This window comes from Chlorocebus sabaeus, chromosome 6, assembly GCF_047675955.1.
Source record: "Chlorocebus sabaeus isolate Y175 chromosome 6, mChlSab1.0.hap1, whole genome shotgun sequence".
In the NCBI taxonomy this organism is placed as follows: Eukaryota; Metazoa; Chordata; class Mammalia; order Primates; family Cercopithecidae; genus Chlorocebus; species Chlorocebus sabaeus.
Genome location: NC_132909.1, coordinates 53,994,971 through 54,011,806, shown reverse-complemented (window position 1 = coordinate 54,011,806; position 16,836 = coordinate 53,994,971). Strand labels below are relative to the sequence as shown.

The following is a 16,836-nucleotide window of genomic DNA, read 5'->3' as shown; positions in this document are numbered from 1 at the left end:
CAGGCGAGGTGGCATGCACCTGTAATCCCAGCTACTCAGGAGGCTGAGACAGGAGAATCGCTTGAACCCAGTAGGCAGAGGTTGCAGTGAGCTGAGATTGCGCCACTGCACTCCAGCCTGGGCAACAAGTGCGAAAATCCATCCCAAAAAAAAAAAAAAAAGATAATCACTGCATCTTACTGCCCGAGTTGCCACAAGCACACGTAACATCTGATGGCGCCAATTCGACTGTCTGCACTTGGAAGATGGCACATTAGAGGCTGCACAGCACCACAAAACTGAAACCACACATGCACACAAAAATAAGACCATACGGCATTATGCCTAGTACAGAATACACCCTGAATTCTGTCACAATTCATTTTATGCAACATTGCAACAGAATCCTCTCGCTCTTTATGCTTATTTTTTATTTTATTTTTTTGAGATGGAGTCTTGCTCTGTTACCAGGCTGGAGTTCAGTGGTGCCATCTCAACTCACTGCAACCTCTTCCTCATGGGTTCAAGCCATTCTTCTGCCTCAGGCTCCCCAGCAGCTGGGATTATGGGCGCCCGCCACCACGCCCAGCTAATTTTTGCATTTTTAGTAGAGACAGGGTTTCACCATGTTGGCCAGGATGGTCTTGATCTCCTGACCTCGTGATCTGCCCACCTTGGCCTCCCAAAGTTGTAGGATTACAGGCGTGAGCCGACGCGCCCGGCCATTAATGTTTTTTTTTAATTTTATGTTTATAACTTTTAGGTTTGGGGGTAAATGTGAAGGTTTGTTAAATAGGTAAACACTTGTCATGGGGGTTTGTTGTACAGATTATTTCATCACCCAGGTATTAAGCCCAGTACTCAGTAGTTATCTTTTTGTTTTTTGAGATGGAGTCTCAGTCTATCTGCCAGGCTGCAGTGCAGTGGCATGATCTCAGCTCACTGCAACCTCCGCCTTCCGGGTTCAAGCGATTCTCCTGCTTCAGCCTCCCGAGTAGCTGGGATTACAGGCGCCCGCCACCACATCCAGCTAATTTTTGTATTTTTAGTACAAACAGGGTTTCACCATGTTGGCCGGGCTGGTGTCGAACTCCTGACCTCCGGTGATCCGCCGCCTGGGCCTCCCATTCCCAAAGTGCTGGGATAACAGGCGTGAGCCACCGCGCCTGGCCCCATTATTAGTGAATTTTAACAGTTTTCCATTTCTTCTGGCCGAACCGTTTGCAATTATAATGCGAATTATGGATAATACTCTGATATTATTCCATGCCGTTCCGTTGTTGCCTACAAAGTTCGCGCTGGAAAACCGCGCAACTGCGTTACAAAAATAAAATACATCACACAAACAGACACAATGTTTTTAAGAAAGTTTACGAGTCGTGTGCCGGACCGCGGGTTGGACAAGCTTGATGTAAAACTTCCAGGAATCCCTAGACAGGATCATTGCTTCCCCTCTGCTCCAGCTCTGGTTGTGACTAGGTCTAGGTGTGTGTGTGGGGTGGCGTGGGGAGATGCTTCCTCCATCGGACTCCGAGGACGCGCGCCCGGCGCAACCAGTCAGTGCCTAACGCAAGTGTATCTTGAGAGCGAAGGGAATCAACAGCTGCCGGTCTGCGCCTGCGCGCGGCGGGGGCGTGGCCCGGGGCGGGTCGGCCCAAGGAGGCAGCCGGCAGCGGCGCGCGCAAGTGCTACTGGTCGCGTCGGGTCACGTGGGCGCGCAGGCGCAGCGCGGTGCAGCCCGTTCGCTCACACAAAGCCCAGACGCGGAGAAAATGGCGGCAGGGGTCGAAGCGGCGGCCGAGGTGGCGGCGACGGAGATCAAAATGGAGGAAGAGAGCGGCGCGCCCGGCGTGCCGAGCGGCAACGGGGCTCCGGGCCCTAAGGGGTAAGTAATCCCATAGTCCCTTGCCCGGAGTAAGGGTTCCTCTCCGCGGCCGGCGGCTCCGTTAGGTCTGTTGGCGGCCTAGCCCCGGCGCGGCCTCGGTCCCGGCTGTTCCCATACCGCTTGCCCAGGGTGGCGGCGTCTCGGGCCGTGAGCGGAGAGCCGGGGGAGTCTCCAGAATCGTCCCCTACCCCGGGCCTCGAGCCTCGGCTCCCTCAGTCCCTCCAGGCCGGGGCCAACCCCGTCGCCGAGGCCTCAGGCCCAGCCGCTGCGCATGGTGGTTGATGGCGCGGGCCCGGACCGGAGAGCCTCCGACGCCGGCCCGACCGCTCCCCTGGAGGGTAACCTCGGAGGCTGGGTTTCACCCCCCAACCCCCTCTCCTCCCGGGGTCTGTTTTCCGATCCGTAACGTGGGGGGAGGAGAGGGGGTGCGCACCCGGCGTCTCGCGCGCAGTCACCCCGAGTCAACGGTAACCGAGCGGGGGAGGCGTCAGGAAGGGCCGCGAGGCCGGGTCGGGGGGCTCCCCTCCTGCCCCGCCCCTCAGTCCCCACGCGCCCATCCCGCTCCGCAGGAAGTGCCTTCCTCGGCACAGCCCCTCGCCCCACGCTCTGGCCCTGGCTCAAGTCCCTCGCTGCTTCCCGCTCTTCCTCGGGTGCGCCGCAGGTATTAGTGGAGAGATGGGATCTGCCGCTCAGCCTTCACCCTCAGAAGCAGACACGAAGTCGAGGAAGGAATCCCCTTTTTCCTGTGTTTCTGGGGAAGCTGTTCTGTCATGAGGCGGGTTCATTTCCTTCCAGGCTCCATCAGCTTTTCGAGTCCTACTCGGGGCTGTTTCACTTTCTTGGCTTTTAAAAGTTTTTTTAAAGGGGGGGAAGCATCGACTTGTGCCCCGGTGAAACTCATTCATTCTGATTACAGACACGAGAGAGAGAGAGAGAGAGGTTTTGGCTCCAAGATCAGCGGCCGGGAAGGGAGGAGAAGCCTGGGTACACATTGAATTTCCCAGACATTTATTTCATTGTGATAAAATAGACATAACGTAGAGTTTACCATTTTAACCATTTTTAAGCTTACACTTCAGGCATACTGGGTGCACTGACTCAGTATGCTGTAACAGTTACTACTTGATGTCAAGAACTTTTTCATCATCGGAAACAAAGTGTAGCCATTAAATACTAACTCTCTCCGTTTTTCCTTTCTGTTTGTGATTTTGCTCTCCTCATATTGTAATGTGTGAAACTTAGTTTATGGAGATTAAAAGTGAATGTGGTTGAGCACTTATATATTTAATTTTTTTCTTTGAGAAAGGGTCTCCCTCTGTTGCCCAAGCTGGGATGCAGTGACACGATCACAGGTCACTGCAGCCTCGAACTCCTGGGCTTAAGCAATCTTTCCATCTCAGCCTCTCAAGTAGCTGGGATCACAGGCTCAGCACCACTATGCCCGGCTAATTTTTTTATTTTTTGAAGAGTCGGAGTCTCCGGGTGTTGCCCAGGCTGGTCTGAAACCCCTGAGCTCAAGCCATCCTCCTTCCTAGGCCTTCCAAAGTGCTGAAATTACAGGCGTGAGCTACTATGCCCTGCGTAGTTGAGCGTTTACGTTAAGTGCGTTCCCTGAGTGCTAGCTATATTGTTAGATAATAAATCTGGAGAAAATTCTAGATTCTTTCCCTCCTTAGGTAGGAAGAAATAAAATACCATGGTTACTGGCTCTTAGAAATGAAGAGAAAAGCTTCCTCTATTCTCAGCATTTTACTATTTAAAACTCTGGGAAGGAATGTGTTAATTTTGACTTTTTCAGCATCTATCTACGGAAGCTGGTGGGGTTTCTGAGGGTGGTATTTGGAGGGCTTTAAGATAAATTTACTGTATGCAGGAAGGAGTGCTGGTAGAACCTTGCCAGGTGAGAGGGTAAATTAATAGATTATAGCATCTGGGGTGCATTTCAAATTTTCCATTTTCCCCTGTCCATTTTCAAATAGTCATTTTGTGACTGAGTCATTTTACAAATACATGTGGACTATTGGAACCTGCAAGTTGTAGAATAAAATAGCCCTTGTGAGAAAGAGCCTCATAGTCTCAAAGTGTAGTACTGGCTTCATAGAGGATAGTTTAGGAAGCTGGCAACACTTGGATATTTTTGATAGAGCCTGTGGAAAATTTTTTTTTTTCATTACAAGTCTTAACAAGGAAAGCTCCTTAGAAGCCTATACGTCTGCACTCCATGCAGAGTGGAGAGGCCATTAACGTATTTGTAGTAAGGTAATTATGCTGTGATAGAAGTTAGTGGAGTTGCTTGGTAGAAAGAATGGAGGAGGTGACCCCCGCCACCTGCTGGCGGCAGGGACCTGTTCCTCCATGACAGGAAGACGTGTGAAAGTGGTGTAGAAGATGGTTGGGGAGAGGCAGAGAAGAGTATCCAAAGAGCAGAGATTTGAGTATATGCTTTATTAAGAACTGAAGTTGTGCTGCGTGTAGTGGCTCACACCTGTAATCCCAGCACTTTGGGAGGCTGAGGTGAGAGGACTATTTGAGCTCAGGAGTTCAAGACCAGCCTGGGCAACATGGTGAAACCCTGTCTCTACCAAAACAAAACAAAACACTGAAGTTGCTATAGCGTTTTAAGGTTGGAGCCCTGGTGGCCAGCTAATGGGCAGTGAATTTAGATTTTTATCTTGAAAGCCCTTGAGAGACAGGAGGAAAATAGAAACTGGATTCTTTGGACTTCAGTCTCTACCAGGAGTGGAGTATGCAGTAGACCAAAAACGCAGTGAGCTAGCAAGCTCCATCTGGGAACCCAGGTTGGAAATCTTGTTTTGCAGTTCCTTCTCTCCTGGGTGTGAGAAGAGGATTTGCTTAATTTTGATGAGAAATCTGTTCCATTTGAAGTCAGTCAAGATTCAGCGTTAGGGTATAGTCAGGAAAAAAAAAAGTTCATTTTAGGGGAATGTATAGGTTTTTTAAAAAAATTGAAATGTTGTATCATAAATAAATTCAATGACTTAACTTGCTCCCCTTCTTGAGTAATTTTTATTTTTATTTTTATTATTTTATTTTATTTTATTTATTATTATTTTTTTTTTGAGACGGAGTCTCACTCTATCGCCCAGGCTGGAGTGCAGTGGCGCTATCTCAGTTCACTGCAAGCTCCACCTCCTGGGTTCACACCATTCTCCTGCCTCAGCCTCCCGAGTAGCTGGGACTACAGGTGCCCACCACCACGCCCGGCTAATTTTTTTGTATTTTTTTAGTAGAGACAGGATTCCACCCTGTTAGCCAGGATGGTCTTGATCTCCTAACTTCGTGATCCGCCCACCTTGGCCTCCCAAAGTGCTGGGATTACAGGCGTGAGCCCCCATGTCCAGCCCCTTCCTGAGTAGTTTTGTGGGTGAATCAGACACAGATGGATTGGTTATTTTTAAAAATAAAAATATGTATTTAGGGTTAGATTCCCGAGGAGGTACTGTTAGGGTTGACTCTGTTTTTACAATCAAGAAAACTTTCGTTTTAAACAGTTAAATCCAGGTTCAGGAACTTGATCTAAAGACTCCAGGGGAGGCCATCCTGACTCCCAGGCAGCTTGCTGCTTTCATAATACTGCCTTGGTAACCACTCAGTAAACAGTCATTTGAATTGTTTTATTTAAATCAGATTCTCTATACAATGCATTTGAGTGTTTGCTGTACTTTAAAAAAGTGATTGTTTATTCGGTGAAAAGGACTTTGGAGGCATGTCAGATTGTGAGCACAAGATTAGAAGACAGGGTTTTGGATTATTTGAATGCATGCTGCCAGGTCTTTGCTTTCACTCTGCTCTTTGATTTTTTTCTGGTTAGGGAAAGAGATACTAGCCTGCGAAGATTAGCTTGCTTGTTTTTTTGGGAGGGGTGGTTCTCCAGTGGGCTTCCCCATTACCATATTTTGCAGTCCTAGGGTTAAAAGCTAAATTGTCCCTTTGGTAGTTTATAATGATTGTAATGCCTAGGTTTTCTCAGCTTTGGCTCTGGTTGGCTTGTTTTAAGAGCTGAACAGTAGAAGGCTAGCAATAAATCAGTCCGCCTCTCTACCCTTCTCGATAAAATTATTGGTAGAAAAATACATCATTGCCTCAGTTACTGTGTGCCAAGAGTCTCTTTTAAAGCTGTAAGCGTGTAGGTGGTAACCTCCATAGGACCGAGGCCTAGTGACGACATGGTGACCCTAGCTCTTAGCCACATGCAGTACTACTTCCCTAGATAAGCTGCTTTTTGTTATGCCATTCTGTGTTGATTGTCAGTGTCCCTCTGAGCTACCATGCATACAGGTTGTGCTGGTTTTGCTGGTAAAGCACTAGAGACAGAAAGAGCTTGAGCCATGTGGGTAGCTCAGTGGTGGCCTTGGAGCTGGGATGGTGCTGTGAATAGTGCTCTCCACACCTTACATGCATTAGAGCAGCACAGGACTTAAGGGATTTCTGTGATGAGTCACTTTATATAAGGGATGGTTCTCAAGCGGGCAGAGGGGTCCTTGTCCCTCAGGATATGTGATCACAATTTCAGGGTATTGGGATTGCCGTTTCAAACTGCACTCAACCCTTGATTTAGAAACTTCGAAAGTAGTGAGTGTTATGCATGGGAACGGCATGAAGACGTTAAGAGAGTGTAGGCAGTCACTATTTGGTAGTCTTTTGCAGGTTAGAGGCACAATCTTTTTATTAGTTGTTTGTTTGTTTTTTTTGAGATGGAGTTTCACTCTTGTCCCTCAGGCTGGAGTGCAGTGTACTGATCACTGATTCACTCCTAACCTTCTGCTGTTCAGGCTTTAAAACAAAGCCAGCCAGAGCCAGTGTATTCCAGCTCCTGGGCTTAAGCGATCCTTCCACCTCAGCCTTCTGAGTAAATAGGACTACAGGCAGATGGTACCATGCCTAGCTAATATTTTGTAGAGATGGGGTTATACCATGTTGCCCAGGGTGTTCTTGAACTCCTGAGCTCAAGCGATCCACCCACCTTGGCCTCCCAAAGTGCTGGGATTACAGGCATTAACTGTATTTTTAATTTATTTTTTATTTTTATTTTTTGAGATGGAGTTTTGTTCTTGTTGCCCAGGCTGGAGTGTTCTTGTTGCCCAGTGGCGTGATCTTGGCTCACTGCAACCTCTGCCTCCCTTTCAAGTGATTCTCCTGCCTCGGCCTCCCAAGTAGCGAGTAGCTGGGATTACAGGCGCCCACCACCATGCCCGGCTAATTTTTGTTTTTGTTTTGTTTTTGAGACGGAGTTTTACTCTTGTCGCCTAGGCTGGAGTCCATTGGCACAATCTCAGCTCATTGCAACCTCCGCCTCCTGGGTTCAAGTGATTCTCCTGCCTCAGCCTCTCGAGTAGCTGGGATTACAGGCGCCTGCTACCACGCCCAGCTAATTTTTGTATTTTTAGTAGAGACAGGGTTTGATCATGTTGGCCAGGCTGGTCTCAAACTCCTGACCTAAGATAATCCATCTGCCTTGGCCTCCCAAAGTGCTGGGATTACAGACGTGAGCCACCATGCCTGGCCTAATTTTTGTATTTTTAGTGGAGACAGGTTTCTACCATGTTGGCCAGGCTGGTCTTGAACTTCTGACCTCAGGTGGTCTGCCCGCCTCAGCCTCCCAAAGTGCTGGGATGACAGGCGGGAGCCACCGCGCCCAGCCAAAAGTTAAAAAGACTTGCAGAGGCCGGGCGCGGTGGCTCAAGCCTGTAATCCCAGCACTTTGGGAGGCCGAGACGGGCGGATCACGAGGTCAGGAGATCAAGACCATCCTGGCTAACCTGGTGAAACCCCGTCTCTACTAAAACATACAAAAAAAAATCTAGCCGGGCGAGGTGGCGGGCGCCTGTAGTCCCAGCTACTCGGGAGGCTGAGGCAGGAGAATGGCGTAAACCCGGGAGGCGGAGCTTGCAGTGAGCTGAGATCCGGCCACTGCACTCCAGCCTGGGCGACAGAGCGAGACTCCGCCTCAAAAAAAAAAAAAAAAAAAAAAAAGACTTGCAGAGTTAAGTTTTTATGTATACATATACATGGACTAGAGAAGAATATTCCCCTAATTTTATCCTGAAGATAGTGAGAAAATAGGATTGGACATGTTAAAAAAAGAGCTTTTCAGGACATCACTTTTATACCATGACATAATCTAAACTTGAATATGTCTCTCCCCTCCCCTACCCTTCTCTTCCCCTTTCCTTGCTGAGACAGGGTCTCCCTCTGTTACCCAGGCTGGAGTGTAGTAAGTGGTGCAGTCCTGGCTCACTGTACCCTTGACCTCCTGGAGCCAGGCTGTCTTCTTTCTGCGTTGTTGGGCACAGTCGTGCACCAACATGCCTGGCTAATTTTTTGTATTTTTTTGTAGGGACATGGTTTTGCCATGTTACCCAGGCTAGTTTCAGACTCCTGGATTCAAACACTCAACTCACCTCAGCCTCCCAAACTGCTGGGACTACAGGCATGAGCCACCGTGGCCAGTCTGCTTGAATATGTGTCTTGAATGATATTTCTTTGAGGGTCATTTTCTCCGAGTCTATCAAGAATTGAGTTGGTGGTGGTAGATTTCCAAAAGGGTCAATTTTTTAAAAGCTGGAAATGACACGAGATAGTTCTAACCTCTTTACTGAGGAAACCTCTCAGAGGGAATGATTAGCCAGGGAAGGATTTGTTTGCAGAGGTGCTGTGCCCATTAAGCATGGTGAGAGCCGCTTTCTCAATGGTGAGTCATGTGGTGTGGATTAACCCCAAACCGAATGCTCAGCTTCTGTGGTTACATTGGGTAGTTGATTGGTAGCCATAGTATGCACCTGTGGAATATAGGTTAGACACTTTGTTACCTGCTTTGGCTATAATTAGTTGTTTATACATTTGGTAGCTTATATAGGTGAGTTTAAGCAGTCTGGTGAAAACATACTGGAAATATTCATCATGGACTCTGTGTCAGAATGTTTTTTATTGTAAATCTTAAAGTATTTGGGACTTCAAAAGTAACAATATTAAAATTCATTTCCATCTGTGAATCCTGTGGTGGACCATGATGTGTAGATTGTGTTATGTTTTATGAGTTTTTCTAACACTTTCATCATCATTTTCCAGGAAAGAGTAGGAGATGATTTGGCAGATAGTTTGTTTGGCAGACTTTGGTGAAGGACTTTTCTTTTGGAGTAGACAAGTGGACTGGGTAACAGTTGTAGTTCTCCTGTGGGGCCTGCTTTGTGGTGTGAAGCCAGTTTTGTGTACTCAGGTAGCCCGTGGGAAGGGAAACCTATTGATTGTGTACTGGTGTAGTTGAGATCACAGAGAAAGCTGCTTTCCTTGGTTTTACTTTGTGTCAAGTTGGGTGTAGCTCACACCAGTGATACCTTTGCGGGGATACCACTTGGCAATCTTGTGTTTGGGGACTACACAAAGTTTCTGACTTTAAAGTTTTTCCAAGTAAATACATTACTAATTTTGAGACAGAGTCTTGCTTTGTCAACGAGGCTGGAGTGCAGTGGTGCAATCATAGTTCACTGCAACCTTGACCCCCTGGACTCAAGCCATCCTCCCAGCTCAGCCTCCTGAGTAGCTGGGACTACAAGTACACGACACCACACTCAGATAATTATTATTATTTTAAAAAATAAAGACAGGGTCTTACTATGTCGAACTCCTGGGCTTAAGTAAGATTGTCCTGCCTTGACCTCCCAAAGTGCTGGGATTATAGGTGTGAGCCACCACACCTGGTCTCCAGTGAATCCTTTTTTTTGTTTGTTTGTTTTGAGACAGAGTCTCATTCTGTCTGTCACTCAGGCTGGAGTGCAATGGCATGATCTCGGCTCACTGCAACCTCCGTCCCCCAGGTTCAAGCGATTCTCTTGCCTCAGCCTCCTGAGAGCTGGGATTGCAGGCATGTGCCACCACGCCCAGCTAATTTTTGTATTTTTAGTAGAGATGGGGTTTCATCATGTTGGCCAGGCTGGTCTTGAACTCCTGACCTTGAGTGATCCGCCTACCTCAGCCTTCCAAAGTGCTGGGATTATAGGTGGGAACCACTGTGCCTGGCCTCAAGTAAATAACATTTTAAAATAGTAGCTTCTCCAGCTACTCTCTGGTGTTTAAACACTACCTTTCTGCCATGGAAGAAATTTATATCCCAGGATAAAGATCAGCCCTTCAGTTAAAGATACTTTTTTAAATCGTTAATGCTGTAGTCTTGGCTTTTTTTTTTTTTTTTTTCCAGTTTTGTCATGGATCACAAATTCTGCAGTAGAGCCTGTGGTCTGGGGGTCACTGGATTCTCACTGGCAGGACACAGGGCTCAGGAAGCAGAAAAGTGCAAGGCTCAGTTGCTTAAGAAACTTGAGGTGGCTTCTGGCTCCTCACTTGTTCCTGGTCGGCTCTCATCTGTGCCTCCCTGTAGTCAGAGGGGTTGCGCTTGAGCTGGCAGCTGAGGGAAGAGCCCTGGCAACCAGTGCCCGGGCTTCCAAGTCTGATGGCTGCTACCTAGAGATGGTTGGTGTTACAGTGTGGTGGCTCCTAACACACAAAGGTAAAGAGTGCGACGGGAAGGCCGTGCCAGAAAAGCAGCCACCCTTCTTTGCCAAAGGCAGGATTGTTTGCATGCTGTTTTCCTCCTCCCAGAGTTGCTCAGACTTGAGTTTCCCTGCTTCAAAGTAGTAGGGTTGTATAGGGAATGGTTTCTTTCCCACTTTTTTGGATTTTTAAAAAGTGCTTAAAATATACATAAAATAGACCATTTTAACCATGTTAAGTGTGCAGTGAAGTATGGTGTTTTGCAGCAATCACCTCTGCCCATTCCTAGAACTTTTATTCTCATCCCAAATGAAATTCTGTGCTCAGTGTTGAATAACTTCCCATTTCTACCTCCCCCTAGGCCCAGGTAACCTCTGTTCTACTTTCTGTGTACAGATTTGCTTATCATAGGTATCTAATAAGTGGAATCGTACAATATTTGGCCTTCAGTGACTGGCTTATTTCACTGAGCATAATGCTCTCAAGGTTCATGCATGTTGTAGCCTTTGTTAGGATTTCCTTCCTTTTTGTGGCAGAAAAATCCATCCTCTTGCATGGATATTCCATGTTTTGTTTATTCCGTTCATCTTTTGGTAGACACTTGGGTTGTTTCTACCTTTTGGCTTGTATGAATAGTGCTGCTATGAACATTGGCATACGTGTATGAGTCCCTACTTTTAATTCTTTTGGGTATATACTTAGCAGTGGAATTGCTGGGTCACAGTAATTCTGTGTTTAGTTTTGAGTGACTACCTGTTTTCCATGGTGGCTGCATCATTTTCTGCTTCCCCCCCCCCCCCTTTTTTTTTTTTAACACTATGAGAGACACTTATTTGTGAGGCTAAAATTGGTTGGGCCTGTGTGTACTACCTCATATTTCCATTCCATGAAGTCTTGGAAATCATCCTTCTCTTTTCCTGTTTCTGTCTTGGAATTAACACACTTTGGTCAGGGAGTTGGCCTCACCGTTGTCTCTGTTACTCTCCATAGGAGTATTTTGTAAGCCCAGGAAAGTGTAGTTTTCCTTGGGAATGCTTTCTGCCCCATGGAGCCTTTAGTTTGAATGTCTTAATTCAAAATCAACATTAGTCTTGTCTTTGCTTTTTTTGAGACAGGGTCTCGCTCTGTTGCCCTAGGCTGGAGTACAGTAGGATGATCATAGCTCGCTGGTGCCTGGAACTCCTGAGTTTAAGTGATCCTCCCATCTCACCCTCCCTACTAGCTGGGAGTGCAAATGCGCCACCACACCTGGCTAAGTTTTATATATATATATTTTTTGTAGAGACAGGGTCTTGCTGTGTTGCCCAGGCTAGTCTTGAACTCCTGGCCTTAAATGAGCTCCCATTCTTGGCTCCCAAAGTGCTAGGATTGCAGGTGTGAACCACCCCATCTGTCCAGTACTACTAGTCTTGTGTCATATGTAACTTTGTATGGAATTGTAAACCTGGCAAATCAAATAATTGTCTTTCACATTGTGCTGACATATAAACCCTTTACTTTTTTTTCTCTTTTGAATTCAGTGAAGAACGACCTGCTCAGAATGAGAAGAGGAAGGAGAAAAACATAAAAAGAGGAGGCAATCGCTTTGAGCCATATGCCAATCCAACTAAAAGATACAGAGCCTTCATTACAAACATACCTTTTGACGTGAAATGGCAGTCACTTAAAGACCTGGTTAAAGAAAAAGGTAATGGTACTGGTGATTGAGTAGGGTGAGAAGGTTGGTGTGTCATCTTTTCTGTGGCTAATTCCTTGGTTATTTTTGGTCAGTGGAAGCGGCTCTGGGTAGAGCATGTTCTTTCCAGGCTTAAGCGTGAAGCCCCCTTACCCCACCTCAGTTTTTTTTTGTTTTGTTTTGTGTTTTTTTTTTTTTGTTTTGTTTTGTTTTTGTGGTCATGCCCCTGTGTGTCAAACAGGATGGTTTATATGGTCCTTTGGCCTACAGTTGATTTTACTGGTTTAGTATGGTTAATAAGGCTTCGATTAGGCTTCCGGGGAGGCTTTTTGTGTTGAAATTTTTTGAATTTTGCACATTAGGTGGGAGAGATTTTTCTTTTCTTTCCTTTTATTTATTTTTCTTTTTTCTTTTTTTTTTCTTTTTTCTTTCTTTTTTTTAAGCTTTTTAAGTTTCACAGGAAGATAGCTTGTTTAAAATTTTGTGGATGTCTTCCTGGGATCAAAATTTGGTAGCTGGACCTTTTGCTTCTCAGATTCCAAACTATAAAACATTAGCCTGTATTTTAACTATTAGGCTTTTTCCCCTCTGGGAAAAAAATAGAGTAGGTTGGCCATTGGAGAGCTCAAAATAAGGTATCTGCTTTGTAACGCGGTGCCTTAGGATGTGGATTGTCATAGCCTAGGTATCCACCTTCCAGCCGAGGGCAGAGGAAGCAACCAAGCTCTGCTGCCACCAGGAGGCCCGAGGAGGCCTGCCTCTGTGATCCTCACCCCCGTGCACACTGCGGTGTCCTCTCTCTCTCTCCTCCTTCCCTCCTGTGCTGCTGTCGTCTTCCTTTCTTTACTGATTCTTGGCCCTGCTGGTGGCACTTAGGACTAAAGAGACTGCTCAGCCCTGGTTTAGACAACACCGTGGTAGAGAACAATTTGTATATTGCCTTGAGACCCCCACCCCGACCTAGACTCAAACTACCCTTCATGGAGTCTTTGCATGACTGAAAGGTATTGGTTTTCTGGAGCATTCATTATGAAAAGAGATGTGAGCTTGATTTGTCAAATGATTTAACATTCCAGTGACAGAGATGCCCCGTGGATAGGCCATTTTGGTATGTGTACTGGTGCTCCCTGCATTGGGTTTTGAAATTATGAATGGCACTGCCATCATTGCCCCATCACTTAATTTTGACCATGACATGCAAGAAGCACTAGGCACTGTGAACCTCTCCAGACAGTCACGCGTGCTGCTCCCACGTGGTATTTCTCCAGATAACACAGATGGAAAAACGTTTTGGTGTGAGATTGATGTGCCTGCCTTGATCAGCCAAATCATTCCTGCCATTGCTCCTAGGGCAAGAGTGCAGTTTCTTCTTTTTGTCTGAGGGCGTGTCATGCTGCATCCCAGATGCAGTGTTCTTGGTTTTTGGGACTGCTGCTTCAATAGAAGCTTAGAATTTCTGTACAGTACAGTTGGGCCTCATTCGAATTAGCTTTTGGAATAACCTCCAAATTTGTGTTCTCGTGATTTGGTTGAACCGCTGAATTGCTATTTCCATTGATAATAAGGTATAGTAGTTCCAAGAACCAGGAATGTGGCTTTGAAAATGTAATTGTTAGAATTTTGTAAGAGATTGCAGGCCAAATTATTTTTTCATTTTTAGGAGTGTGTGAACCAGTTTTGGGACATGCTGGATAAAGTAGGTGACATTTTTACTGCTTTACCATTCAGTAATTCGGTTTGGGAAACCTTAAAGCTGGTAGTAGCAGCAGCAGCCATGGTGTTTCTGGATGTAGAAGCAGTTCACCTCAATTCACTTATTTTGCACTCTTAAGTGTGGAGCCAGCCTGGTGGTTGATTTGGATACTTCCAAACTGGTTCTCATATTCCCCTGGCATACTGCTACGAATGCCCGGGCTCAGCCCTCTCAGTGTATTTTTGGTGGTGTAATTTAGAATTACAGGTGTGCAGTAAATCAGTTATTTTTAATGAACCTTAAAATGTTCTTGTTTAGAGCTCCCCTGTACTGGTTAAATTAATTACTTTGCTGTTTAATTAAATTATTAGCAGTATAGGATTGTGGATAAAGTGACTCATAAGAGAAAGGTAATCTTTTTATGGTAATGCTTATATTCAGTATGTGAGGTCTAAAGAAATTTACTGTGTTTACATACATATGAGTCCTTAAGAAATACTCTTCTTATTATGTGCTTTTAAAGACATTTTTATTCCCGTTTTGGTATACAAAAAATGTTTAAGTGGTTAGTTTACATCTGAAATATTTACTTGAAATCTGTTGCCGATAAGTTCTAAGTGTTTTGAAGACTATACACGGGAAGAACTAGCAGATAGAGACACTTACAACCCTAAAAGTATTAGTCTCAAAATAATTCCAAAACAAAGAGATTTGCGCTGTCGTAATCTAAGCACTCTTTATCAGTCTACATTTTAAGGTCTGATGAATCTTAGCCTTGTTTCAGGAAATGAGTAGAACAGAACTAGAGTTAGTTGTCCTCAACTGAAATTTTCTGTCGTTGTAGCACTGTCTAATTGCAGCCTCTCGGAACTAAAGTAGCTAGCTTTGAGAGGCCAAGAGGGGAGCTTTTTTCTTCTAAGGATACTCCTGGGGGAGATGGTCTCACATGTTCCTCCCTCCCTCTTGATCCTTTTGCCATCTTTCATACCAGCTGCATATTCTCCAGCTTTAGTTTTAGCATTTAGCAGCATTCTAGGATTTCCTATTAAAAATCCACATAGGAAGTGAACTGGGCATTTATGCCTTTGAAAGTGACTTAACAGGCTACAGCTCCCCAGTTTGTATCCTGACAGGTAAAGGGATATGCACTTAAAGTGATTGACCATAAGGACTGGGTGGAAAAAATAAAGATTTCTGTGAGAAAAGGCGATCTTAGGCTTTTAAACTTAGTGTTGTGCTACATTTGTTTGAGACCATCAAGTCCTGTGTGAGTGTTGGAAGCTCCTTGCTGGGCTGCTTCTCCTGGCCTCACCAGGCAGCCGGCAGCACCCAGGTGGGGCAGTGCCACCAGAGCAGGACTGAGCTGCACCTGCAATGAGTAAACAGAGCCCAGGTTGAGGAAGGAAGGTCGGGGATGTAGTTTACCCTCAGTCAATCCCAAGTTTAGCAGCAGTCAGTTTAACTTGTGTAAGCAAAGATTTCTTTTAAGCACTTAATCCTTCTGTTAGTATTTAATGCACCACGTTAAGTAAATTTCGAATTGCAGCTGACAGAAAACTAAGGCCCAGAGGGCAAGTGTAGTCCAATAGAAAGCCTCCATCTTGGCTCCTGGAGATAATTTGCATTGTGGGTCTATTAGGCAGACCCGTATTTTCAGTTTAAATGAAATCCCTACCCAGTCCTTCATATTTTCCTTTGTTGGAAATGCAGCCTACATTTTATTTATTTTGTTTTTGAGATGGAGTCTTGCTCTTTCTCCCAGGATGGAATGAAGTGGCGTGATCTTGGCTCACTGCAACCTCCGTCCCCTGGGTTCAAACGATTCTCCTGTGCCAGCCTGCCAAGTAGCTGGGATTATAGGCACCTACCACCACACCCAGTTAATTTTTGTATTTTTAGTAGAGACTGGGTTTCACCATGTTGGCCATGCTGGTCTTGAACTCCTGACCCCAGGTAATCCTCTTGCCTTGGCCTCCCAAAGTGCTAGGATTACAGGCCCGGCCACAGGCCCGGCCACAGCCTGGATTTTAGAAAGGCCTGTTATGCTAAAGCATTCATATATGTGGATACTTACGTTGAGCCCCAGCAGTGCAGCCTGTCTGGCTTACCCTGTGTGGTCTCTAGTGTTAGGGAAGCAATACCATTCTGTTGTTGCCACACAATTAAGGAGGAGCATGGGCTCTGTCATTTCCTAACATGTCCGTAAGCCAAGTCGTTGTGTAGAATAATTATTTTGACATGTTTCAAGGTGTCTTTGTATTAAAGAGTGTGCATGTGTTCTGTGCACTCTGCTCCCCCGATAGAGTGGCAGCCTGAGAATTGACCGTTATGAATGGAAGAATGTTTGACAACATGCCTGACTTGCAAGCCCCGCCAACCCCTGTTTAAAAAGAAAGAAAAAATTATAGGCCTTATCACATATGAATTCTCTTCAGTGAAGCTTCGGCCTCTGCATTCCCTCTTTTTTTTTTTTTTTTTTTTTTTTTTTTTCAGACTTGAACAGTAAATGGGAACACAAAAACAAATACTCACTTTGCTAAAGGTTTGTGCAGGAGAGTGAGGTCACAGTAGCTGCAACGGACCACCTCAGTTCTTTTTGGGTTGCTTATCTGCTTATCCTCCTACTGTGTTTTAAGAATGAGGCAGTGTTTTTAATTCACTTAAATGTTGGTCAAAAATGATTTCTTAGAGCATATTAAATAGAGGTAGATAACATTTGGTGTTAGATTTTTTAATGTGTTAGTTTTTTCATTTCGATATTTTGATGTTTTGGGCTGCAGTAGAATTTGTCTTAGCAGCCTACTCTTAGGATTCCGTGAATTCCATCCATGTTTACACAGGGAGAGGAGCAACCATAACTGTGAGTGCCGTTTCTGTAAGACTACTGCTACTGCCAAGCTGTCACCTCTGCCCCTGAGTCCTGACTGTGTGATCTGCTCTGGATGGTTTGCTCGTTAAACTTCACTTCATGGAATATGACCAGACTGTGTTTACTTGGCAAATTTTGCCCTCCCATTCTTGTTGATAGTTGCGCTGACTACATGAGACAAATCTTTGCTTTGCTATTGTAGAACCAAAAGGGAGGTGGTCTTTTAA

General features: G+C 45.5%; 1 protein-coding gene across 2 annotated transcripts in view; it reads left to right on the top strand.

Moving 5' to 3' along the window:
• The first annotated feature begins 1,711 nt into the window (after positions 1-1,711).
• HNRNPM (heterogeneous nuclear ribonucleoprotein M) overlaps positions 1,712-16,836 on the top strand; it is a 41,818-nt gene continuing 26,693 nt past the window's right edge. The window contains exons 1-2 of one of the 2 annotated variants that reach the window (XM_037992340.2): positions 1,712-1,864; positions 11,893-12,059. In XM_037992340.2, coding sequence (XP_037848268.1) covers positions 1,752-1,864; positions 11,893-12,059 — 280 coding nt within the window. In that variant the 5' untranslated portion in view covers positions 1,712-1,751. The remainder of the gene's footprint in view (positions 1,865-11,892; positions 12,060-16,836) is intronic. The other variant, XM_037992336.2, reaches the window with a different exon arrangement.